This window comes from Leucopleurus acutus, assembly GCF_964270905.1.
Source record: "Leucopleurus acutus genome assembly, chromosome: 4".
Classification (NCBI taxonomy): Eukaryota; Metazoa; Chordata; class Mammalia; order Artiodactyla; family Delphinidae; genus Leucopleurus; species Leucopleurus acutus.
Window position 1 is genome coordinate 63,811,303 of NC_139146.1, and position 27,157 is coordinate 63,838,459.

The 27,157-nt window shown below is 39.8% G+C and overlaps 1 protein-coding gene across 2 annotated transcripts in view; it reads right to left on the reverse strand.

Moving 5' to 3' along the window:
* The window catches only part of RFC1 (replication factor C subunit 1), an 82,975-nt gene that overhangs the window by 6,705 nt on the left and 49,113 nt on the right, over positions 1-27,157 (reverse strand). The window contains exons 8-21 of one of the 2 annotated variants that reach the window (XM_082838833.1): positions 26,784-26,871; positions 25,449-25,723; positions 24,607-24,714; positions 23,359-23,538; positions 21,884-21,988; positions 18,383-18,782; positions 16,700-16,812; positions 14,862-14,976; positions 13,260-13,351; positions 12,938-13,075; positions 2,852-2,947; positions 2,631-2,729; positions 1,292-1,446; positions 1,048-1,165 (exon numbers count right to left, since the gene is read on the reverse strand). In XM_082838833.1, the coding sequence (XP_082694959.1) occupies positions 1,048-1,165; positions 1,292-1,446; positions 2,631-2,729; positions 2,852-2,947; positions 12,938-13,075; positions 13,260-13,351; positions 14,862-14,976; positions 16,700-16,812; positions 18,383-18,782; positions 21,884-21,988; positions 23,359-23,538; positions 24,607-24,714; positions 25,449-25,723; positions 26,784-26,871 (2,082 nt within the window). The remainder of the gene's footprint in view (positions 1-1,047; positions 1,166-1,291; positions 1,447-2,630; positions 2,730-2,851; positions 2,948-12,937; positions 13,076-13,259; positions 13,352-14,861; positions 14,977-16,699; positions 16,813-18,382; positions 18,783-21,883; positions 21,989-23,358; positions 23,539-24,606; positions 24,715-25,448; positions 25,724-26,783; positions 26,872-27,157) is intronic. The other variant, XM_082838834.1, reaches the window with a different exon arrangement.

The following is a 27,157-nucleotide window of genomic DNA, read 5'->3' on the forward strand; positions in this document are numbered from 1 at the left end:
AACTGTGCACGTGAGGGATCTAGGTTACGCACTCCTTATGAGAATCTAATGCCTTATGATCTGAGGTGGAGCTGAGGCGGTCCCATCACCCCCAGATGGGACTGTCTAGTTGCAGGAAAACAAGCTCAGGGCTCCCACTGATTCTGCATTATGGTGAGTTGTATAATTATTCCATTATATATTACAATGTAACAATAATAGAAATAAAGTGCACAATAAATGTAATGTGCTTGAATCATCCCAAAACCATCCCCCCGCTACCATCCATGGAAAAACTGTCTTCCATGAAACTGGTCCCTGGTGCCAAAAAGGTTGGGGACCCCTGCTTTAGGAAGTAGTTTTGCACATTACACTCTTCCTGTGTTTAACATTATTTCTTCAGGATAAATTCTCATAGGTATAATTATTAGGTACAAAAAAAAAAAGGAACACTTTTAAAACATAAGAGAAAGGAATCTTTAAAAGAAGAGTAGACCTCCAGAAGTCCCTTGCTTGTTAGGTCAATATTACATAAATATGCAAAACTCAAGAATAAATAACCAGTCTTAATTATGAAAGTTTGCAAAACTCTGTTTTGAGTAAAAGATATCAACCTAAATAAAGTACCCAATGCAAAGCTGCCTCTGTAGCAAGGAAGAATAAAGAAAATCAGAATTCATATATCAGAAAAATGGCTGCGAACCTGCCCTGGTTGCATTTCTTCAGGGATGAGCTACTAGTAACAATCTGGGAGAGCCAAGAATGACAAAAGAAATGGATTCTTAAGGTAAAAGAGAGCAAATGAAACTTTTGACTTACATCTTAGTTATGACCAAAATCTGACATTCCTAGTTCCATATGTCCATTTACATTAAAAACATTGAAAAATACGAGTAGATTAAGAAATAGATAATAGTGACCACAAGGTACTTTAATCTATAACAGATTATATTTTTTGCCATTAAGAGACGTAATGTTTATCTGGTATTTCAAATAATTACAGGAGCTAAAAGCTATTTTGTTCTAACTAAAGCAGGGTCTGCGCTTTAAGGAAAGCCCTATGCTTACCTGTGTGGGCAGAAGACTCCAGTTTTGCTTATTCCGGATCTGACGGTCCACTAGGTCACCATCAGATATGCTGTCTGCTGCTCTGCTTAAAAGCATCAAGTGCTTTTTCATGTCACCCCTGCAGGAATAAACCAGTCCGAATTACACCACTGCCCACACTGCACACCCCTCCCTCCCAGGTATCTGGCCTTCGTAGGGCTTGGAGGGGTACTAATTCTACCCCTCATTAGCTCTCAACACTCACCCTGCGGCTACAGGCTTCACATGTATGTAGTTCTCCTGGACAAAGAGGGGTGCTATTGAATAATCATGAAAAAAGAGATCTAATTTGTCCACCAGTGACATATGGGCAGTCTCCTCTCCAGTTACAAACACTTTCCGGGCAACATCAAATGGGCCCTAAAAAGAGAGAGGGACATACCTAGTAGAATGACCAATAACCAAAACACTGACAACACCAAATGCTAGCTAAGATGTGGAGAAACAGAAACTCTCTTTCACTGCTGGTAGGAGTGCAAGATGGTACAGTCACTTTGGAAGACAGATCGGTAGTTTCTTACAAAACTAAATATATTTTTAACATACCATCCAGCAACTCCACTCCTTGGTATTTACCCAAGTGAACTGAAAACATATCCACATAAAAAGAAATGACTTACAAAGCCATGAAAAGATATGGAGAAACCTTAAACGTATATTACTAAGTGAAAGAAGTCAATCTGAAAAGATGACATACTATACGACTCCAACTATATGACATTCTGAAAAAGGTGAAACTATGGAGACAGTAAAAAGATTAGTGGTTACCAGGGGCTGGGGGAAGGGAGGGATGAACAGGCAAAGCAAAGAGCATTTTTGGGGCAGTGAAAGTATTCTGTATGATACTACAATGGTGGATAAAGGCCACTACATATTTGTCAAAACCCATAGAATGTACACCACCAAGAGCAAACCCTAATGTTAAACTATGGACTGTGGGTGATAATGGTGTGTCAGTGTAGGTCATCAATTGTAACAAATGTGCCGCTCTGGTGGTGGGTGTTGACAGTGGGGGACATTATACAGGGGGACATGCAGGCAATCTCGATTTTGCTGTGAACCTAAAATGGCTCTGAAAATGTTTACTGATTTTTTAAAAAGAGGAAGGGAGGGGAAAAATACTGTCTAGTCATTGCTCTAACTGTAATAATAAATTCTGACTGGTGACTAGGTGAAACAACACAGAGATAATTGATACAGACCTGTAGTTTCGGAGAGGTCATTTAAACTATAAGCCAACTGAAACAAGATTATTCTGACCAGTTCCAAAACCATTCAAAACATGAAATCCATACATAAGGGACTCTAGAAAGGCCATTTCATAACTACTGAGGCATAAAACTTCCCTTTCTCAAAATTTACAATTACATTGACAGTCCAGTAAGGAAAAATTCATTTGAATTAGAAACACTTTTAGCAGCTGTCTATATCTCTTACTATAAATATCCACAGGTTCCACAGGAACTATAATAACTATTTCAATTAAATTAATACTAATAGGAAAAGAAGTGCTTTGGCACTTAAGAAGTGGAAATTTATTTTACCAATTTGATATCCTTTTTGGCTCTAAGAGAATCAGCCTTAGCCTGGTCATAGGTTAGTGCTTTACTTCGTGCACACCACATACTCAGATTGTGTAAAACCTGAAAGAATCACAAGTAAGACACTGTTAAGACAGGAAAATACTGCCACTCCCCATCCCCAAAACACTGAAGGCATCCATTCAAAATCATCATCACTGTTATATAATATATATCTCATTTACCTGTCTGATATCTTGATTGGCTCCCAAAATTATTTCATTCATAGCTGGAGGGGGGATCTTTAAACCCTCTTTAAATGCAATAGACATCATAGCACCCTGAAATTGACAAAGGGGAATGAATCTTCACTCATTTTGTTTAATTCATATAATCAGATTTTTTAAAAATATTTATCAGGTACTTTTAAAAACTGACCCAGAAAACACGGAAAAAATAAAATGACACTTTCCCAAAGGATATTATAAGTTTCAGTCTCCAGGCTTTGAAGACTGGAGATCTTATGGGGCATTTTCATACAAAGCTTTCATCTGAAAAGATTTCCGCTTTATGATGAGGTTCTGCCGACACTTCCAATCTTCTAGGAGCTTGTAAACTTGTGGAACTTAAGGGCCGTTGTGGATCTTGGATATTACCTTTCCCAAGCCTCATATATCCCAGAAATCATATTTTCACTCACAGAAAGATAGACAAGATGAAAAGGCAGAGGGCTACACACCAGATGAAGGAAAAAGATAAAACCCCAGAAAAACAACTAAATGAAGTGGACATAGGCAACCTTCTGGAAAAAGAATTCAGAATAATGATAGTGAAGATGATCCAGGACCCTGGGAAAAGAACAGAGGCAAAGATCGAGAAGATGCAACAAATATTTAGCAAAGATCTAGAAGAATTAAAGAACAAACAAACAGAGATGAACAATACAGTAACTGAAATGAAAACTACACTAGAGGGCTTCCCTGGTGGCGCAGTGGTTGAGAGTCCACCTGCCGACGCAGGAGACGCAGGTTCGTGCCCCAGTCTGGGAAGATCCCACATGCCGCGGCACGGCTGGGCCCGTTAAGCCATGGCCACTGAGCCTGCGCGTCTGGAGCCTGTGCTCCGCAACGGGAGAGGCCACAACAGTGAGAGGCCTGCGTACCACAAAAAAACAAAAACCTACACTAGAAGGAATCAATAGCAGAATACCTGAGGAAGAAGAACAGATAAGTGACCTGGAAGACAGAATGGCGGAATTAACTGCTGTGGAACAGAATAAAGACAAAAGAATGAAAAGAAATGAGGATAGCCTAAGAGACCTCTGGGACAACATTAAATGCAACAACATTCGCATTATATGGGTCCCAGAAGGAGAAGAGAGACAGAAAGGACCAGAGAAAATATTTGAAGAGATTACAGTAGAAAACTTCCCTAACATGGAAAAGGAAATAGCCACCCAAGTCCAGGAAGCACAGCAAATAGCATACGGGATAAACCTAAGGAAAAACATGCCAAGACACATAGTAATCAAACTGGCAAAAATTAAAGACAAAGAAAATTTATTGAAAGCAGCAAGGGAAAAACGACAAATAACATACAAGGGAACTCCCATAAGGTTAACAGCTGATTTCTCAGCAGAAACTCTACAAGCCAGAAGGCAGTGGCATGATATACTTAAAGTGATGAAAGGGAAGAAACTACAACCAAGATTACTCTACCCAGCAAGGATCTCATTCAGATTCGATGGAGAAATCAAAAGCTTTACAGACAAGCAAAAGCTAAGAGAATTCAGCACCACCAAACCAGCTTTACAACAAATGCTAAAGGAACTTCTCTAAGTGAGAAACACAAGAGAAGAAAAGGACCTACAAAGACAAACCCAAAACAATTAAGAAAGTGGTAATAGGAACATACATATTGATAATTATCTTAAACGTGAATGGATTAAATGCTCCAACCAAAAGACACATGCTCGCTGAATGGATACAAAAACAAGACCCATATACATGCTGTCTACAAGAGACCCACTTCAGACCTAGGGACACATTCAGACTGAAAGTGAGGGGATGGAAAAAGATATTCCATGCAAATGAAAATCAAAAGAAAGCTGGAGTAGCAATACTCCTATCAGATAACATAGACTGTAAAATAAAGAACATAACAAGAAACAAATAAGGACACTACATAATGATCAATCCAAGAAGAAGATATAAAAATTATAAATATATATGCAACCAACATAGGAGCACGTCAATACATAAGGCAACTGCTAAGAGCTATAAAAGAGGAAATCGACAGTAACACAATAATACTGGGGGACTTTAACACCTCACTTACACCAATGGACAGATCATCCAAAATGAAAATAAATAAGGAAACACAAGCTTTAAAAGACACAATAGACCAGATAGCTTTAATTGATATTTATAGGACATTCCATCCAAAAACAGCAGACTACACTTTCTTCTCAACTGTGCATGGAACATTCTCCAGGATAGATCACATCTTGGGTCACAAATCAAGCCTCAGTAAATTTAAGAAAATTGAAATCATATCAAGCATCTTTTCTGACCACAACGCTATGAGATTAATAACCAAGAGATCACTGAAGAAAACAAAGAGGAAATCAAAAAATACCTACAGACAAATGACAATGAAAACACGACGATCCAAAACCTATGGGATGCAGCAAAAGCAGTTCTAAGAGGGAAGTTTATAACTATACAAGCCTACCTCAAGAAACAAGAAAAATCTCAAATAAACAATCTAACCTTACACCTCAAGGAACTAGAGACAGAAGAACAAACAAAACCCAAAGTTAGCAGAAGGAAAGAAATCATAAAGATCAGAGCAGAAATAAATGAAACAGAAACAAGGAAAACAATAGCAAAGATCAATAAAACTAAAAGCTGAGTTCTTTGAGAAGATAAACAAAATTGATAAACCATTAGCCAGACTCATCAAGAAAAAGAGGGAGAGGACTCAAATCAATAAAATTAGAAATGGACGAGGGGAAGATGGCGGAAGAGTAAGACACACAGATCACCTTCCTCCCCACAGATACACCAGAAATACATCTACATGTGGAACAACGCCTACAGAACACCTACTGAACGCTGGCAGAAGACCTCAGACCTCCCAAAAGGCAAGAAACTCTCCCACGTACCTGGGTAGGGCAAAAGAAAAAAAGAATAAACAGAGACAAAAGAATAGGGACGGGACCTGCACCAGTGGGAGGGAGCTGTGAAGGAGGAAAGGTTTCCACACACTAGGAAGCCCCTTCACGGGTGGAGACTGCGGGTGGCAGAGTGGGGGAGCTTCGGAGCCATGGAGGAGAGCACAGCCACAGGGGTGCAGAGGGCAAAGCAGGGAGATTCCCGCACAGAGGATCGGTGCCGACCAGCACTCGCCAGCCCGAGAGGCTTGTCTGCTCACCCACTGGGGCAGGCGGGGCTGGGAGCTGAGGCTTGGTCTTCGGTCGGAGGCAGGGAGAGGACTGGGGCTGGCAGCGTGAACACAGCCTGCAGGGGATTAGTGCACCACGGCTAGCTGGGAGGGAGTCCGGGAAAAAGTCTGGACCTGCCGAAGAGGCAAGAGACGTTTTCTTCCCTCTTTGTTTCCTGGTGTGTGAGGAGAGGGGATTAAGAGCGCTGAGCGCTGCTTAAAGGAGCTCCAGAGACGGGCGTGAGCCGCGGCTAACAGCACGGACCCCAGAGACGGGCATGAGATGCTAAGGCTGCTGCTGCCGCCACCAAGAAGCCTGTGTGCGAGCACAGGTCACTCTCCACACCTCCCCTCCCGGGAGCCTGTGCAGCCCGCCACTACCAGGGTCCCGGGATCCAGGGACAACTTCCCCGGGAGAACGCACAGCGTGGCTCAGGCTGGTGCAACGTCACCTCGGCCTCTGCCGACGCAGGCTCGCCCCACATCCGCACCCCTCCCTCCCCCCGGACTGAGTGAGCCAGAGCCCCTGAAGCAGCTGCTCCTTTAACCCCGTCCTGTCTGAGCAAAGAACAGACACCCTCCAGCGACCTACACGCAGAGGTGGGGCCAAATCCAAAGCGAGCCCCGGGAGCTGTGCGAACAAAAAAGAGAAAGTGAAATCTCTCCCAGCAGCCTCAGAAGCAGCAGATTAAAGCTCCACAATCAACTTGATGTACCCTGCATCTGTAGAACACCTGAATAGACAACGAATCATCCCAAATTGAGGAGGTGAACTTTGAGAGCAAGATTTATTATTTTTTCCCCTTTTCCTCTTTTTGCCAGTGTGTTATGTCTATGCTTCTGTGTGAGATTTTGTCTGTCTAGCTTTGCTTCCACCATTTGTCCTAGGGTTCTATCCGTCCAGTTTATTTTGTTTTTTTTTCTTAATTATTTTTTATTTTAATAACTTCATTATATTTTATCTTACTTTATTTTATTTTACTTTATCTTCTTTCTTTCTTTTTTAGCTTCCTTCCCTCCTTCCTTCCTTCCTCCCTCCCTTTCTTTCTTTCCTTCTTTCTTTCTTTCTTTTCTTTTCCTTTCTTTCTTTCTTTCCTTTCTTTTCCTTTCTTCCTTTCTTTCTTTGTTTTTGTATCTTTCTTTCTACTTTTTCTCCCTTTTATTCTGAGCCGTGTTGATGAAAGGCTCTTGGTGCTGCAGCCAGGAGTCAGGGCTCTGCCTCTGAGGTGGGAGAGCCAACGTCAGGACACTGGTCCACAAGAGACCTCCCAGCTCCACATAATATCAAACAGCGAAAATCTCCCAGAGATCTCCATCTCAACACCAGCACCAGGCTTCACTCAATGACCAGCAAGCTACAGTGCTGGACACCCTATGCCAAACAACTAGCAAGACAGGAACACAACCCCACCCATTAGCAGAGAGGCTGCCTAAAATCATAATAAGTCCACAGACACCCCAAAACACGCCACCAGACGTGGACCTGCCCACCAGAAAGACAAGATCCAGCCTCATTCACCAGAACACAGGCACTAGTCGCCTCCACCAGGAAGCCTTCACAGCCCACTGAACCAACCTCAGCCACTGGGGACAGACACCAAAAACAACGGGAACTACGAACCTGCAGCCTGCAAAAAGGAGACCCCCAAACACAGTAAGATAAGCAAAATGAGAAGACAGAAAAACACACAGCAGATGAAGGAGCAAGATAAAAACGCACCAGACCTAACAAATGAAGAGGAAATAGGCAGTCTACCTGAAAAAGAATTCAGAATGATAGCAAAGATGATCCAAAATCTTGGAAATAGACAAAATGCAAGAAACATTTAACAAGGACCTAGAAGAACTAAAGATGAAACAAACAACGATGAACAACACCATAAATAAAATTAAAAATACTCTAGATGGGAACAATAGCAGAATAACTGAGGCAGAAGAACGGATAAGTGACCTAGAAGATAAAATAGTGGAAATAACTACTGCACAGCAGAGTAAAGAAAAAGGAATGAAAAGAACTGAGGACAGTCTCAGAGACCTCTGGAACAACATTAAACGCACCAACATTCAAATTATAAGGGTTCCAGAAGAAGAGAAAAAGAAAGGGACTGAGAAAATATTTGAAGAGATTATAGTTGAAAACTTCCCTAATATGGGAAAGGAAATAGTTAATCAAGTCCAGGAAGCACAGAGCGTCCCATACAGGATAAATCCAAGGAGAAATTCGCCAAGACACATATTAATCAAACTGTCAAAAATTAAATACAAAGAAAACATATTAAAAGCAGCAAGGGTAAAATAACACACAAGAAATCCCCATAAGGTTAACAGCTGATCTTTCAGCAGAAACTCTGCAAGCCAGAAGGGACTGGCAGGACATATTTAAAATGATGAAGGAGAAAAACCTGCAACCAAGATTTCTCTACCCAGCAAGGATCTCATTCAGATTTGATGGCGAAATCAAAACCTTTACAGACAAGCAAAAGCTGAGAGTTCTGCACCACCAAACCAGCTTTACAACAAATGCTAAAGGAACTTCTTTAGGCAAGAAACACAAGAGAAGAAAAAGACCTACATTAACGAACCCAAAACAATTAAGAAAATGGGAATAAGAACATACATATCGATAATTACCTTAAATGTAAATGGACTGAATGCTCCCACCAAAAGACACAGATTGGCTGAATGGATACAAAAACAAGACCCATATATATGCTGTCTACAAGAGACCCACTTCAGACCTAGAGACACATACAGACTGAAAGTAAGAGGACGGAAAAAGATATTTCATGCAAATGGAAACCAAAAGAAAGCTGGAGCAGCAACTCTCATATCAGACAAAATAGACTTTAAAATAAAGACTATTAGAAGAGACAAAGAAGGACACTACATAATGATCAAGGGATCAATCCAAGAAGAAGATATAACAATTGTAAATATTTCTGCACCCAACATAGGAGCACCTCAATACATAAGGCAAATACTAACAGCTATAAAAGGGGAAATCGATAGTAACACATTCATAGAAGGGGACTTTAACACCCCACTTTCACCCATGGACAGATCATCCAAAATGAAAATAAATAAGGAAACACAAGCTTTAAATGATACATTAAACAAGATGGACTTAATTGATATTTACAGGACATTCCATCCAAAAACAAAAGAATACACATTTTTCTCAAGTGCTCATGGAACATTCTCCAGGATAGATCATATCTTGGGTCACAAATCAAGCCTTGGTAAATTTAAGAAAATTGAAATTGTATCAAGTATCTTTTCCGACCACAACGCTATGAGACTAGATATCAATTACAGGAAAAGATCTGTAAAAAATACAAACACATGGAGGCTAAACAATACACTACTTAATAACGAATTGATCACTAAAGAAATCAAAGAGGAAATCAAAAAATACCTAGAAACAAATGACAATGGAACACAAGGACCCAAAACCTATGGGATGCAGCAAAAGCAGTTCTAAGAGGGAAGTTTATAGCAATACAATCCTACCTTAAGAAACAGGAAACATCTCGAATAAACAACCTAACCTTGCACCTAAAGCAATTAGAGAAAGAAGAACAAAAAATCCCCAAAGTTAGCAGAAGGAAAGAAATAATAAAAATCAAATCAGAAATAAATGAAAAAGAAATGAAGGAAACAATAGCAAAGATCAATAAAACTAAAGCTGGTTCTTTGAGAAGATAAACAAAATTGATAAACCATTAGCCAGACTCATCAAGAAAAAAAGGGAGAAGACTCAAATCAATAGAATTAGAAATGAAAAAGGAGAAGTAACAACTGACACCGCAGAAATACAAAAGATCATGAGAGATTACTACAAGCAACTCTATGCCAATAAAATGGACAACCTGGAAGAAATGGACAAATTCTTAGAAAGGTATAACCTTCCAAGACTGAACCAGGAAGAAATAGAAAATATGAACAGACCAATCACAAGTAATGAAATTGAAACTGTGATTAAAAATCTTCCAACAAACAGAAGTCCAGGACCAGATGGCTTCACAGGTGAATTCTATCAAACATTTAGAGAAGAGCTAACACCTATCCTTCTTAAACTCTTCCAAAAAATTGCAGATGACGGAACACTCCCAAACTCATTCTCTGAGGCCACCATCACCCTGATACCAAAACCAGACAAAGATACTACAAAAAAAGAAAATTACAGACCAATATCACTAGTGAATATAGATGCAAAAATCCTCAACAAAATACTAGCAAACAGAATACAACAACACATTAAAAGGATCATACACCACAATCAAGTGGGATTTATCCCAGGGATGCAAGCATTCTTCAATATACACAAATCAATCAGTGTGATACACCATATTAACAAACTGGAGAATAAAAACCATATGATCATCTCAATAGATGCAGAAAAAGCTTCTGACAAAATTCAACACCCATTTATGATAAAAACTCTCCAGAAAGTGGGCATAGAGGGAACCTACCTCAACATAATAAAGGCCATATACAACAAACCCACAGCAAACATCATTCTCAATGGTGAAAAACTGAAAGCATTTCCTCTAAGATCAGGAACGAGACAAGGATGTCCATTCTCACCACTATTATTCAACATAGTTTTGGAAGTCCTAGCCATGGCAATCAGAAAAGAAAAAGAAAAAAAAAGGAATACACATTGGAAAAGAAGTAGTAAAACTGTCACTGTTTGCAGATGACATGATACTATACATAGAGAATCCTAAAAATGCCACCAGAAAATTACTAGAGCTAATCAATGAATTTGGAAAAGCTGCAGGATACAAAATTAATGCACAGAAATCTCTTGCATTCCTATACACTAATGATGAAAAATCTGAAAGAGAAATGATGGAAACACTCCCATTTACCACTGCAACAAAAAGAATAAAATACTTAGGAATAAACCTACCTAGGGAGACAAAAGACCTGTATGCAGAAAACTATAAGACACTGATGAAAGAAATTAAAGATGATACCAACAGATGGAGAGATATACCATGTTCTTGGATTGGAAGAATCAATATTGTGAAAATAACTATACTACCCAAAGCAATCTACAGATTCAATGCAATCCCTATCAATTACCAATGGCATTTTTTACGGAGCTAGAACAAATCATCTTAAAATTTGTATGGAGACACAAAAGATCCCAAGTAGCCAAAGCAGTCTTGAGGGAAAAAAACGGAGCTGGAGGGATCAGACTCCCTGACTTCAGACTATACTACAAAGCTACAGTAATCACGACAATATGGTACTGGCAAAAAAACAGAAACACAGATCAATGGAACAAGCTAGAAAGCCCAGAGATAAACCCAAGCACTTATGGTCAACTAATCTATAACAAGGGAGGCAAGGATATACAATGGAGAAAAGACAGTCTCTTCAATAAGTGGTGCTGGGAAACTGGACAGCTACATGTAAAAGAATGAGATTAGAACACTCCCTAACACCATACACAAAAATGAACTGAAAATGGATTTGAGACCTAAATGTAAGACCAGACACTGTAAAACTTTTAGAGGAAAACATAGGAAGAACACTCTCTAACATAAATCACAGCAAGATCTTTTTTGATCCACCTCCTAGAGTAATGGAAATAACAAAAATAAACAAATGGGACCTAATGAAACTTAAAAGCGTTTGCACAGCAAAGGAAACCATAAACAAGACGAAAAGACAACCCTCAGAATGGGAGAAAATATTTGCAAATGAATCAACAGACAAAGGATTAATCTCCAAAATATATAAACAGCTCATGCAGCTCAATATTAAAGAAACAAACAACCCAATCCAAAAATGGGCAGAAGACCTAAATAGACATTTCTCCAAAGAAGACATACAGATGGGCAAGAAGCACATGAAAAGCTGCTCAACATCACTAATTATTAGAGAAATGCAAATCAAAACTACAATGAGGTATCACCTCACAACAGTTAGAATGGGCATCATCAGAAAATCTACAAACAACAAATGCTGGAGAGGGTGTGCAGAAAAGGGAACCCTCTTGCACTGTTCGTGGGAATGTAAATTGATACAGCCACTATGGAGAACAGTATGGAGGTTCCTAAAAAACTAAAAATAGAATTACCATATGATACAGCAATCCCACTACTGGGCATATACCCAGAGAAAACCATAATTCATAAAGACACATGCACGCCAATGTTCACTGCAGCACTATTTACAATAGCCAGGTCATGGAAGCAACCTAAATGCCCATCGAAAGACGAATGGATAAACAAGTTGTGGTACATATGTACAATGGAATATTACTCAGCCCTAAAAAGGAACGAAACTGAGTCATTTGTTGAGACGTGGATGGATCTAGGGACTGTCATACAAAGTGAAGTAAGTCAGAAAGAGAAAAACAAATATTGTATATTAATACACCTATGTGGAACCTAGAAAAATGGTACAGATGAACCAGTTTGCAGGGCAGAAGTTGAGACACAGATGTAGAGGACAAACGTATGGACACCAAGGGGGGGAAACTGCAGTGGGGTGGGGATGGTGGTGTGCTGAATTGGGCGATTGGGATTGACATGTATACACTCATGTATATAAAATTGATGACTAGTAAGAACCTGCAGTATAAAAAAACAAACAAAAAAGAAATCATATTTTCTCTGTGTATATGCTGTGATAAAGCTCAGAACTTAAAGCACTGGTTCAAAAGTTACGTTTATGTTAAAACTGTAATAGCTATAGTTCCTCCCCAAATTGTACTCATTTATACATCTGTCATTAACATATGAAAATACCCTTTCCCATACCCTAGACAACACAATATATTGTCAAGATTTAGAAATGAAAAAAAAAAAAAAATTGACCCAAAAATATATAGGACAGTGTGATGGAGAAAAATATTCCAATTATCATACCTTAATTTGTTCAACCCGAGGTCTTTGAAAACGAAGATCAAAACAATAGTGAACCAAAGATCGAATCTTGGGATGATTTCTATCATTGCACATACAAATAATGGGAATTTTTGTATGTTTTATCAGGCCAATTAATTCCTGAAAGGAAAATTTGCAACATAAAAACAATTTATAAAAGAACAACAAAATACCACACAACGTATGTATTTTAGGCCTGAATTGCCGTAAATATCAGAACATGATAATTAGTTCTTTAAATATATTTTTATAAAAAAAAATAAAAATCAACAGTAAAACTTCAAAAATACGGTGCTTTCATTACCTGAATTCCTCCCCTGTCCTCATTGCCGGCCATGCCATCTACTTCATCCATGATGAGAGCATGTTTCGTGCCTACTGAATGGGCTGCTCCACCTGCCCCACGTTGAGAAGCAATGGGATGGGACACAAACAAAATCACAATTGTTCAAACACGGCTGCTTTAAAAATGTATCTATGTAACACATGTCCATGGCGTGAAATTCAAGAGGCACAAGAGTAATAAGCAGTGAAAAGAAATTCTTTCCCACCTCTGTCTCCTAGGACATGCAGTTTCTAGAGGCAAACAATGGGAACAGTCTCCTGTACATATATCCCTTAAGAGACATTCTATACATATTAAAAACATGTGTACATAAAAATATACACCTTGGTTTTATCATTTAATATGTTTTTGTGATCTGTTCCTTATCTGAACATACAGAACACCTTATTTATTAAAGGCTATTTAAATATTCCATTTTACACATACATCATAATTAACCACTTTCCACTGATAAAATATGAAATGCCTCCAATCTTTTGCTATTATGAATCGTGTGCAATGAATACCCCTACATATATCTGTCATTTTGCATATATACAAGTATAACGTTGCTAAATTCCAGGAACTGGATTTTCTGGGTTAAAGGGTATGTATAATTTAACTTTGAGCAATACTGTCAGATTGTTCTCCAGAGCTGTACTGATTTATACTCCCCCCAATGATGTATAAGAGTGACATTTCCTGAGCAAATTCTTTTTATCATCTTCTACCGTTCAGGTGACCATGCAATATACCGTAGATTCTAAATATGCAGTATAGTCTGTAATTTGGGTATCTTATTTTCCACATAAACTCTGGCCATGCCAGACCACTAGCTACAACCTGAAACACAGTGGCACTTTCACACTATGTCCTTTCTCCTCCTCTACCACCTTTGCCTGAAATAACCTCTTCCACCCACAAACTATTCCCTTTCTCATTTTTCAAGGCCCTCTGAACAAACGTCACCCTTTTACTGGTAGTTTTCCCCAATGTCTCAAACAGAATCATTCCTTCACTTACAGCCTTTATCTCTTCTCTCATCGCACTGTATCATTTATCAACTTTCTCTCTTCACAGGATTCACTTTTGAATCCTCTAAAATCTGCATAAATGTGTCCACATATACATTTTTATCACATTCTCAGAAACCACTAAGACCTGACCAAAAAAAAAAGTTAACTACTGGCTTCCCTGGTGGCACAGTGGTTGGGAGTCCGCCTGGCAATGCAGGGGACGTGGGTTCGTGCCCCGGTCCGGGAGGATCCCACATGCCACGGAGCGGCTGGGCCCGTGAGCCATGGCCGCTGAGCCTGCGCGTCCGGAGCCTGTGCTCCGCAATGGGAGAGGCCACAGCAGTGAGAGGCCCGCGTACCGCAAAAAAAAAAAAAAAAAAAGTTAACGACTGTCCTATCAGAATTATGTCAGAGGCTTTTCTTATTCTCTCATTAGCTCTAGGACTTAGAAGGGTGCCTGGCACATAGTAATGTTCAATAATGGTTACTGAACATTGAAATTAACTGTTTTTCTTACATAACCTCTCCCCTCCACCAAAAAAAACCAGTTTAGAAATCCACGTACTTGAATAAAAGCCTTTGATGCTGGTATTATTCAGTGATTCAGCAACAATCTCCTTCAAACTGTTCTTACTCCGAGTGTCACTTGCATTCAGTTCCACGTAGCTATATCCCAATTCCTAATCAAAATATTGGACACCATTACTATCACAATGCAAATTAATAACTCACCCCCCAAAAACAAGGCAATTAAGAAAGAAAGAGGGTAGAGAAGTCACATAAGTAACCATGGGTGAAAAGATAAAGTAGGATACTAACAGACAATAGGATGAACTATAATATGCCTCACATTACTAAGAGATTTTTTTAAAATATCATATACATAACATACCACACACATGTAAACACACACAAGTTTGGTCTTCAAACCTCAGCTCACATAGCACTAATCTGGAAGAGTATATTTGAACACAAGCAATTTTAAGAAGTTTGCTTCTTAAAGTCCCCAAAAGAATTAAATATAACCATCCTAAAATTTCAATAGATCTAGAATTAATCTTTATTAGGATAACAAAAAGTAATTATTGACTCTTCAAGATAAACTATACAGTTAAATCATTCTTTGTCAAACTATCCCAATACACAATCTTCCTGTCAAACTGTGAAAAGTAATTTGGACTTATTTCCCAAAATTGATCATTATGTTGATCATAAGGCATTATGAAAGACCGTAACTCAATTCCCAAAAAAAGTAATGATAATAATAAAGGGAAAAAAGAGCCATCTTCACAATTGTAAAGACTAGGGAAAAAATTTTTTGTTTTTTTAAATGTTAAATAATAGAGTAGAAAATATATAGTTATTACACCAACTAAAAATTTATGGTCTGGTCCATACAACAAACACTAAATGAAACCACCAGCCTATCCAACAGAGGGTTGGGAAATCCAGCAATAATTTTTTTTTTTTTTTTTTTTTTTTTGCGGTACGCGGGCCTCTCACTGTTGTGGCCTCTCCCGTTGCGGAGCACAGGCTCCGGACGCGCAGGCTCAGCGGCCATGGCTCACGAGCCCAGCCGCTCCGCAGCATGTGGGATCTTCCCAGACCGGGGCACGAACCCGCATCCCCTGCATCGGCAGGCGGACTCCCAACCACTGTGCCACCAGGGAAGCCCCAGCAATAAATTTTTAAAATATATATATATATTTATTTATTGGGTTGCACCGGGTCTTAGTTGCGGCACACAGGCTCCTTAGTTGCGGCATGTGAACTCTTTAGTTGCAGCATGTATGTGGGATCTATTTACCTGACCAGGGATCAAACCCAGGCCCCATGCATTGGGAGCATGGAGTCTTAACCACTGCGCCACCAGGGAAGTCCCAATCCAGCAATAAATTTAAAGTAAGTTTAAAACCTCTCATTTTATTATGCTGATACTATTTCATGTATCGTTTCATAGCATCCTGATACATGAGCCCTGCTTGGCTCTAGTGCCTCGTCCTCTCATTGTCCAGAGATATGGCAGCCATAGAGACAACAAGAGCAAAGGCAGGATCCCATAGCAGTGAAGAGTTAGACTACCTGGGTTCACACTGTGCCACCACCCTCCTCTATAAGCCTGTTTCGTTTGTCACATGAGGATGGCAACAGTACCTATATTGAGTACACAGCATTCTTCCTACGAGGGTATGTAAGATATCTGTATCTATAAGAGTCTGCAAGACATATTATCTATAAGATTATACACCCAAGGGCTTATTTGCACGCTGTCTGGCACACAAGTGAATATCACCTATTATTATAATTACCAATATTTAAAAAAGGATGAAAATGACAAATATGCCCAGAACCAAAGCAAATTCTAGAGGTTTGATTTTAGAAAAGTAAGGACAGAATACCCACCTGACAAACCAGAGAAGCTGTGGTTGTTTTGCCAACACCGGGAGGGCCTGAGAGCAATGCAGCTTTAAAACTGGAGCCATCATCTTTGCCAGCAAATTTACCAAACTTTGCTGCTAGGAAGAAAGAAGTTCCAGAATGTTAACCTCTACCACCTAACAGAAATGCAGGAATGGCAGGAATAACTGCGTAAAGTTAGCATCAGAAGCACCTCCAGTTTAGTTCGAAATTTGCAGAATATTTTTTACAAAGTATAAACAACAGTTTCCAGAGCATTTAGTGAAATTCTACTCCCTATCTCACCTCCACTCAAAATAAAACACGAAAACTTTAAAACCCTGATCTGAAACAATAATCTTATGAGTTTCCTTTCCTACAAAAGCACAGGTCATGGAGCACACTACCTGGGCTCTGATCCTAACTCTACCGCTCACCAGCAGCTGGGAGAACTTCAGAAATGACTTAACCCCTCTGTGTCTGTTTCCTCCTTTGTAAAATGAGGGTAACAATAGTAATGCGTCTAGTGGGCATGCTGTGAGGATGGACATGCTGAGCACAGAGCCTGGCATGTCTCAGTAAATACTAACAAGCACAGTCACCTACATGATCACAAAAATAATGAACTGAAAATGCTGTATCTGCAACTATCCTGCCCAGCTCAACTCCTCCCCTTATCACATGGGGACCTGGCACATAATTCACATACAAGGACTGAGAGAGAGATGGTTAAACCTACTTCAGGCATGGGAAAACGGACTATAGTTCACCCGAAGCCTTAAAAAGTCTTCTCTAGGTACACAAAGCACTTATACCACCTTTTACTTGGTGTTGGAAAGAGAAAAGGGGTCAGCTCAAGTTTAACCCTGTATTATTACAATTATATTATCTGTTATAAATAAAATAAACTGGCATTGTTGGCCAATGCCTAGTGGCCACCTAGACATTAATAACCCGGTCATTGCTTTGGGAATTCACTATGATGCTCACTAAATTTCTCCTTCTTATTTCTCACACAGTATCGCCCAGGGCTATGGCTGGAGCTCAAGACAACACTACTAACATTTGTGATTGGAAACTTCAGTTCCAATAATAAACACTTTGGACATTAAATATATATTGCAACTGTTCATTTTCCGTGCCTACCAAAAGCAAACATGCTACTGGGATTCTCAGGCTGCCTACTCGGTAAGCGTGCCTCAGCTTTTTATTTGCACCTTTCCTCCCAAGTCTCTCTGGCCCTCTCAGGGGTCTTGCTCTCACATGTCTCGGATCTTGGTACATGTACGCTCTCCCACCCGACACTCCCCTCCCCTCACTTAGCTAACTCCTTCTTAGTTTCCAAGTCTTAGCTTCGATATCTCTTCCTCTAGGGATGGGAATCCCTGACCACACACTTCCACCCCCTGAGGACCCTATACTTAACCCTGTAACAGTACTTAGCACAATACATTTTAATTACTGGTTTACCTACGTCTCCCTCACTGACCGGGAGTGCCTTAAAGGGGACTGTGTTTTGTTCACAATAGCATTCCCGGGGTCTAGCACAGCACCTAGGCTCAGAGCAGGCTCTCAATAAATGCTTGCTGAGAGATCAATGAACCAACTACTACACTTCCTAACACATGTGTCACTGAGCAATGACATGGTGACAGACACACAGAAAAATGAATGAAGCTGTAAAATCACCGTGTTTCTTATCTTCGGACGGACTCTTGTGCCAGTTTTGGAGCCAGCGCAGGAGTTTGTTGGCACAGCTCTGGTCACCTTGCTGTCCAATTATGGTCTTGAGCGAGGATGGCTTATATTTATCCACCCAGAGCAAATTCTCCACTTTGTTTTCACTGCTGTCATCAGCCAAATTCCTAGCCCAGCTGTCACCATTTGTTTCCTCAGCCACCTGCTCCTTGAAGTCCAGGCCTCTCTGAAACATACTTGTTTCCTTTTTTATTGACTTTATAGAGCTTTGCTTTTTGGGAGTCAGTCTGCACTTTTTAGATTCTGATTCCTTCTTAGTTGGACTAATTTTTCTTTTTCCTTGGTCATTTTTTTGGGGTGTTCTTTCCAATTTGGATTTTTCTTTCTTCATCTTAAAAATTGGAGGAAAAAAGAAACCTGATGAGATATAGAGAATTTCTATCCTTCTAAATGTACTCTAGAGGGCAATCTAAGATATCCAAATGAGCTACCCAACCTGGGTCTGTCTTTTCACAATTGACCCTGCTATTTGTGGAAATCCCCACCTTCCAAACCTTAAAAAAATTAACAGCACACCAAAAAGCACCCAAATACAATTTTAAAAATGAGAATATATTAGTTTTTTGAAAGTAATAAGTATTATAAAATCAGTTTAAAAAAACGTAAAGGGGCTTCCCTGGTGGCGCAGTGGTTAAGAGTCTGCCTGCCGATGCAGGGGACACGGGTTCGTGCCCCGGTCCGGGAAGATCCCACATGCCGCAGAGCGGCTGGGCCCATGAGCCATGGCCGCTGAGCCTGCGCGTCCGGAGCCTGTGCTCCGCAACAGGAGAGGCCACAACAGTGAGAGGCCCCCATACAGCAAAAAATAAAAAATAAAAAAAGGTAAAGGATTAAGAATTTGTTTTCTGACTAGTTAATATTTAATTTCTCCACAAAAACGCGTACACAAATGTTCATAGCAGCATTATTATATTTTATACATACAAATAATTATATTATTATAGCCAAAAGAATGGAAACGACCCAAAATGGCCATCAAAAGATGAACAAATAAACAAAATGTGGTATACCCACACAATGGAATACTAATCACCAATAAAAAGGAGTGAAGCACTGATTTATACTTCAACACAGCTGAACCTTGAAAACACGATGCTAAGTGAAAAAAGCCAGAAAAAAAGACCACATATTACATGTTTCCCTTTATAGAAAATTTCCAGAACAGGCAAATCCATAGACAGAAAGTAGAGTAGTGGTTGCCAGGGGTGGGAATGAAGAGTGACTGCTAATGGGTGTAGCGTTTCTGTGGGGAGTGATGAAAATGTTCTGGAATAGACAGTGGTGACAGCTGCACAGTCTTGTGAATATACTAAAAACCACTAACATACATTTTTAAAGGGTGAATTTTATGATGTGTGAATAATGTCTCAATAAAAAGAAAAGTGCCTCTGCATTGTTGGTGGGAATGTAAATTGATACAGCCACTACGGAGAAAAGTATGGAGGTTCCTCAAAAAACTAAAAATAGAACTACCATACGACCCAACAATCCCACTACTGGGCACATACCCTGAGAAAACCATAATTCAAAAAGAGTCATGTACCACAATGTTCATTGCAGCTCTATTTACAATAGCCAGGAGATGGAAACAAGCTAGGTGTCCATCAACAGATGAATGGATAAAGAAGATGTGGCACATATATACATTGGAATATTACTCAGCCATAAAAAGAAACGAAATTGTTATTTGTAGTGAGATGGATGGGCCTAGAGTCTGTCATACAGAGTGAAGTAAGTCAAAAAGAGAAAAACAAATACTGTATGCTAACACATATATATGGAATCTAAGAAAATAAAAAAAAAAGGTCATGATGAACCTAGGGGTAAGATGGGAATAAAGACACAGACCTACTACAGAATGGACTTGAGGATATGGGGAGGGGGAAGGGTAAGCTGTGACAAAGTGAGAGAGTGGCATGGATATATATACACTACCAAACATAAAATAGATAGCTAGTGGGAAGCAGCCGCATAGCACAGGGAGATCAGCTCAGTGCTTTGTGACCACCTAGAGGGGTGGGATAGGGAGGGTGGGAAGGAGGGAGACGCAAGAGGGAAGAGATATGGGAACATATGTATATGTATAACTGATTCACTTTGTTATAAAGCAGAAACTAACACACCATTGTAAAGCAATTATACTCCAATAAAGATGTTAAAAAAAAAAAAAAGTGCCTCTTTACCAGTGAGTGGGTGCTAAAATTAGTGGGTGAATGTTTGAGGAACAACAAGGTATTAAAGTATCTCCCCAAGATATTTATCAGTTACAAAGGGGAAAAACTGTCACTTCACTGGTGGGAAAGGCAGGCAGAAATCATCTTAACCAAGTAACAAAGGTTAACATCACCAGTAATAAGACATACCGACATTATGCACAGCTGATACGATACACTGAGGAGGACAGAGTATCACTTATGTGGTCTTCTTTGCCAAAAATGCATAACCTCAATCTAACCATGAGAAAACATCAACAACCCAAACTGAGAGACATTCTACAAAACAACTGACTAGTACTCATCAAATCAAGGTCATAAAAAGACAAGGAAAGACTTCAGGAACTATCATAGATTGGAGGAGACTAAGAAGACACAACTCAGTGCAGTGTGGGATCCTAAGGATAACGGGGGGGAATTGTGAAGTTAACAGCATGGCATCAATGTTAACCTCCTGGTTTTGATAACTGTATTACAGCTATGTAAGCTGTCAACATTAGGGGACACTGATGACGGGCTAATCCAAATCATTCTCCAAGATTTTTCTAACTGGAATAAATCGGAAGACCACCTCACCACTTGGATGACAGAGCTGGGGACATTTAACTTGGGCTGCTGGCACCCCTGTGTCCTACACGTGGAAAAGACCTGTATATAGTGGAAATGAATAAAGCTAACACTAGGAGAAGTAGAGAGACAGAAACTGAAAGGGTCCTAAAAGCACTGCAGTCTGTACATGCAGTAGTTCCTGCATCCGACTGCCCAGAGTTTAGTTATGTGAGTCAAAATTCTTCCCTTTTTGCTAAAGCTAGTATCGGCTCGGTTTCTGTCACAACTGGAAAAGTCCTAATATAGTTCTAAATGAAAATATTATCATGCTGATACCTATAGTATATCCTTCAAAGAACTCTTAAGCAAGAACCTTTGCACAATGTTATTGCAAGAATATGGAAAATATGGACGGTTTAAGTAGATATGGTAAGTGCAATACAAGGTCCCCTCTCCCTCCTCATACTCCTTTGAGAAAGGTAAGGAAACACGTCAAAGACAACAGCCTACAGCACAGTCCACCACTCAAAAGGAAATAAGGTAAGTTCATTTGTGGTAGAAGGAAAAGTTAATTTTTTAGCCCACAGACCTGCATCCACCCAAGAAATGTCTCTATGAAACAGGGAAGTTGCTATACACCAACTTAAAGTCAAGTTCATTATATACAAACCTCAGCTTCAGCTGCTATTTCATACTTGGACTTCTTGCCTGGCATAGTTCGAATCAGATTCAATAGGCCATCTTCATCAATAATTTTTGTTCCCAAGGCTGCTGCCTATTAATTAAAAATGCAAATCATTGAAACCATTACTTTCTGTAAAAAAAAAAATATGATTCCCAGACTTGTCAGAAGGTGAAAAACCACATTTGTAAATTAGATAACACTGGAATATTTTCTAAAACCAAGTTCATGAAAAAGTATCATTAAAAAGAAAGAAAATAGGGCTTCCCTGGTGGCACAGTGGTTGAGAGTCCGCCTGCCGATGCAGGGGGCGCGGGTTCGTGCCCCGGTCCGGGAGGATCCCACGTGCCGCGGAGCGGCTGGGCCCATGAGCCATGGCCGCTGAGCCTGTGCATCCGGAGGCTATGCTCCGCAACGGGAGAGGCCACAACAGTGAGAGGCCCGCATACCGCAAAAAAAAAAAAAAAGAAAAAGAAAATAACAGATACCTCCTCTAAGAGTGGTGGGTTGGCACCTGAGGTATCACACTGCCACTTCTGTGGATTGCTTTACCTTTCCCTCTGCCCTACAAAGGTCAAAGCCACTAGGGTCAAAGCCATATCGGTTGGCAGACACTCTCCTCTACCTTATCCCTGCTAACAGAACTCCAATGTGTCCATCTCCAAGTGATGACTTATGATTGGTCTGAGAATCAGAAAAGTCCTCATCCTCCCCAACCTCTCGTGTAGCTGTGAATGGCCATGTGACAGCTCCGGCCAATGAGACTTAAGTGGAATTCTGTAAGAGGTGTTTCCAGGGAAACTCTTATAAGGTCAGTCACAGCTAGTATAACATCTTGTCACTGCTCCCTATTTCCTGCCTTATATGTGAACTTGAGAGTGGCAGCTACCTTGCAACACAAGGCAACGTGCATGAAGACAGAAGTGGAGGATGGCACTAAGTCTAGCTACATCACCGAGGTGCTGAACCATCCCCCGCAACTGCCTGCCTCTGCAATTCTCATAAGGTAAGGAAATAAGCAGCTATTTGTCAAAACCACAGTTAGTCAGGTATTCTATTACTTGGAACTAAATGCAATACTACCCAACAGACCTTCCAATAAAAAGATCTTCCAGTTAAAAAACTTAAGATGGAGTCCACAGCAGCATATATAGGTATACTTAGGACTAGAAAAAGAAGAAAACTTCATTTGCTTCTATCTTCAAAACGAGATTTTGACTAGAATAGTACGCTAAGAAAGCCAAGTAAATAGGAACTGTGCCTTCAACTGGAAAACCAAAATCCCAGGATCAAAGCCAAACAACATTTCTGTGGAGAAGAAATAATGTAGTGAAGAAATTACTTTTCCATTTTTTTCCTTCATCTCACTCCGTGTAAAGGACATTATACTACATATGGTCACATGAAGAGCCCGCCAAGGCAAGCAGCCTACTTCACTGTGCTGAGAACACAGCAGTACCCACCTTATCACTCTTGGACTGACCACTATCACGACCCATGACAAGGTAGTTTGTTTTCTTGCTGACATTTCCTGTTACTTTTCCCCCATAACGCTCAATTAGAGACTTGGCCTCATCTCGTTCAATGGACTCCAGCACTCCTGTGATTACAAACGTAAGGCCTTCCAAGCAATTTTCAGCTCCCTAAAAACCAAAGTGTTCAAGCAGAGAGGAAATTACATGGCAGCTTTCCAAAGAAATATTTGGCATCAAAGCTACAGGAAGTTGATTTTTCTCATTTGACATCATAAATAATCTCAGCATGAAAAAATTTACAGGAAATTTACAACAAATAAGCAGGAACAAATTAAATCCTGAGAAATTCTTATGTAGGTTAACATTTAATAAACTTATAAAACCAGCAAAAAAAATATACGTCCAACGTGGTTAGGAAAGTGTATTAAAATTATCCATTCATACTATTCTCATTTTTTAAAATTTAAACTACTAGTTAACTTGTAACACTTTAACAACCAGATGCAATGTACCTACAGAATATCTTGCTATTGTTAAAAAATGAAAGTTTCAATTCTGAAAAAACTAAACAAGTTTGAGCTCCTGCCCTTCTCTCTGGCTGTTTCCCCTGTGATAGTAAATCTAACAACCTGTGAGCAACTGAAAGGCAAGAGCACATAATCTCTTGATTGGAAAGTTAACTTGATAATACAAAAGACATGCGCCAAAGAGAGCCAAGTCCTACAGATTTTGCCTCTTCCACTGAAGCTACTTCACTGCTCAGCCCTTTCACTGCTACTAGCCTAGACAAGTCACTATTATTTCTCACCACCTCCCCTAATTGATCTCCCTATATTTATTCCTCCCCCTCCACTGCACTCTATATTCAGCAGCCAGAGTGCTCTCCTTGAAATGCAAATCTGGTCATACTTTTCCCCCACTTACAACTCCTCTTAGGGCCAGGCTCCTCTGTTACACCCCCTAAAAGAATCTCGGATTGTTCCCTTATGGTACATATCACAACTATAATTAAATAATAATTTACTTAATGTCTCTTTCCTGAGTTAGACCTAAGCACCATGAAGGCAAAGAGCATTAATCTTGTGACTGCCGTAGCCTATCTCCTAATTCGTAAAGATGGTGACTAACGCTTTTCTGTTCATTTTTAATTATTAATTCTCTGCTACTATAAACATAGTAAATACATACATGGACCCACAGGCCAGAGGCCATGACATATCCTCTCAGTACTCTTACCTTTGGTATCTCTTTGGAGCCCAGAGCTTTGGGACCTTCTCGATTTAAGTAGCTTCGATAAGCTTGATAATTAGTTCGTCTCTTTTCAGAATCTTCAGGACTTATAGACTTTGGGGAGAGGGAGAGGAAATTGAATAAAGTCATGCAAATTCAATGTAAAATTAAAAATACATATCAATAAATAAACATTAAGTCACTTCAGTGTTTGGTCCTGATATTAACAATTTTAGCTACAGAGGTACTCCCCAATTTACACGTGCCTGGCTTATAAACATCCCTGCCATCAGCCCTTCTCAAACCTTTTGACTCTCTCTAAAGGCACGTACCTCAGGGTAGATTGGGTGTATAAGCCAAGTTGCCAGCCCCAAGCAAAAAAAACGAAAAGGGGACTTCCCGGGTGGCACAGTGGTTAAGAATCCGCCTGCCAATGCAGGGGAAACGGGTTCAAGCCCTGGTCTGGGAAGATCCCACATGCCGTGGAGCAACTAAGCCCATGCACCACAGCTACTGAGCCTGTGCTCTACAGCCCGCGAGCCACAACTACTGAGCCCACGTGCCACAACTACTGAAGCCTGTGCACCTAGAGCCCGTGCTCCGCAGCAAGAGAAGCCACCACAATGAGAAGCCCACGCACCGCAATGAAGAGTAACCCCTGCTCGCCACAACTAGTGAAAGCCTGCGCGCAGCAACGAAGACCCAACGCAGCTAAAAATAAATAAATAAATTTATTTTTTTTTTAAAAAGTACTGTAATGACTTATAAAGTTAGAAATAAAACTTGAACACAACCAAACCAAGATCAACACACAGCCCCCAAATGATATGCTTTTAGAAAACTTATACCTCTTTTTTAGCTGGAGAACTTTTGATTTTCTTAGGAGTTCTTGTCTCTTTCAACTCAATGGCATTTTCTTTTCTTTTTGAGGCCATAGGCTGTGTTTCTTTATTAGAACTTTCTTCTTTTTTTTTCAGTGGTGCCAGCTTGGAACTGGTTTTTGGAGAAGAAGTTTCTCCTATTTTATGAGTGGATGACCTGGAATGTTGCTGAGATTCTTTTGAACTTTCACATTTAGTTTGCTTCTTAGGACTGCAGTTCTTTCTGTCATCTGAAAATTGTTCTGTTTTTATTAGGAAGAAGGAAAATATTATGATTGTTGTTTTTGGAAAATGATACCCAATATCAAGATTACTTTTTCATTTTTCAACTGAATAATCTTAGTAGGACACAACGTCATATGGTGACTTCATAACATGCACATTAAGATTTTAGTTCTTCGCGGCTTCCCTGGTGGCGCAGTGGTTGGGGGTCCGCCTGCCGATGCAGGGGACACGGGTTCGTGCCCCAGTCCGGGAAGATCCCACATACCGCGGAGCGGCTGGGCCCATAAGCCATGGCCGCTGAGCCTGCATGTCCGGAGCCTGTGCTCCGCAACGGGAGAGGCCACAACAGTGAGAGGCCCTCATACCGCAAAAAAAAAAAAAAAAATTAAACATCTGTATATTACTTCTTTGTATAACCAGTTCAAATTAAGAGATCTGCCTTTTTCAATATAAATTACTCACTAATTGAAATAATATGGTAAACTACATCTGAGAACATGGACTTTATCCCACAGATAAACGTCAATGATCTGAAATTCACACAGAAAAGTTGCTAATTAAAATATGTCACATAAAAATTTCTGTTTGTAATAAAGTCTGAAAGAATCTTGGGATTTCAAGACTAAAATTATATGAACAGATATACTTATAAGATTAAGCCCATCTATATTAACAGATGGTTAGATATCAGGACCACTAAAAAAAAAACCTAAAACCTACAGACAACCAGCAGAAGAGCTTCAGATGACCTGGATAACTATGAGCCAACTCTATAAGCCTGAAACATCTAGTCTTTTGTCTTCATGTATTGAAGTCCACACAGTTGCACTACACTTGGAAATAAACATGAAGCCAAGAGCTATGATACATTTCTCGCAATCAGAGCAGACAGGCATTCTATACCAACTAATATCCAAACAGCTTTCCAGGTATCTAAGTAGAACACGCTGCAGTACTCCTATGAAGTATCTATCTAAGAATACCAGGCAATTACTCAACAGAACATTTAAAAATGATTACATGAATTTTCTTCTATAAAGATAAATGTTCCAGCTTACTTTTTTCTGCTAGTTTTACCTTTATGAGGATATTTAGGTTTTTCTGCTTTACATAAACTGGCTTGCACAGATGAAAACGTCTCTCTCTCTCCTGGGTCCTTTTGAGCCTAAGAAAACGTAAAAAGTGTCAAATGTGACAAATAACAGGAAAACTGTTACCACAAAATATGTTGTTAAAATCAACCAAACATTAAGGGTCATCTTCCAAAGTAGAGGAACAATACAATAAATTTTCATTCATTTATACACAAAATTTCTGGGGCAAATGAAACATGTTTTAGTACTTTTAATTTTACAGATGAGGAAACAGATGAAAGGGTATAAAAAATACATCTATAAAAAATTATGCCAGTTGTTCCCCACTTGTGAGTCTGAAAATGAAAGCCTTGTTTC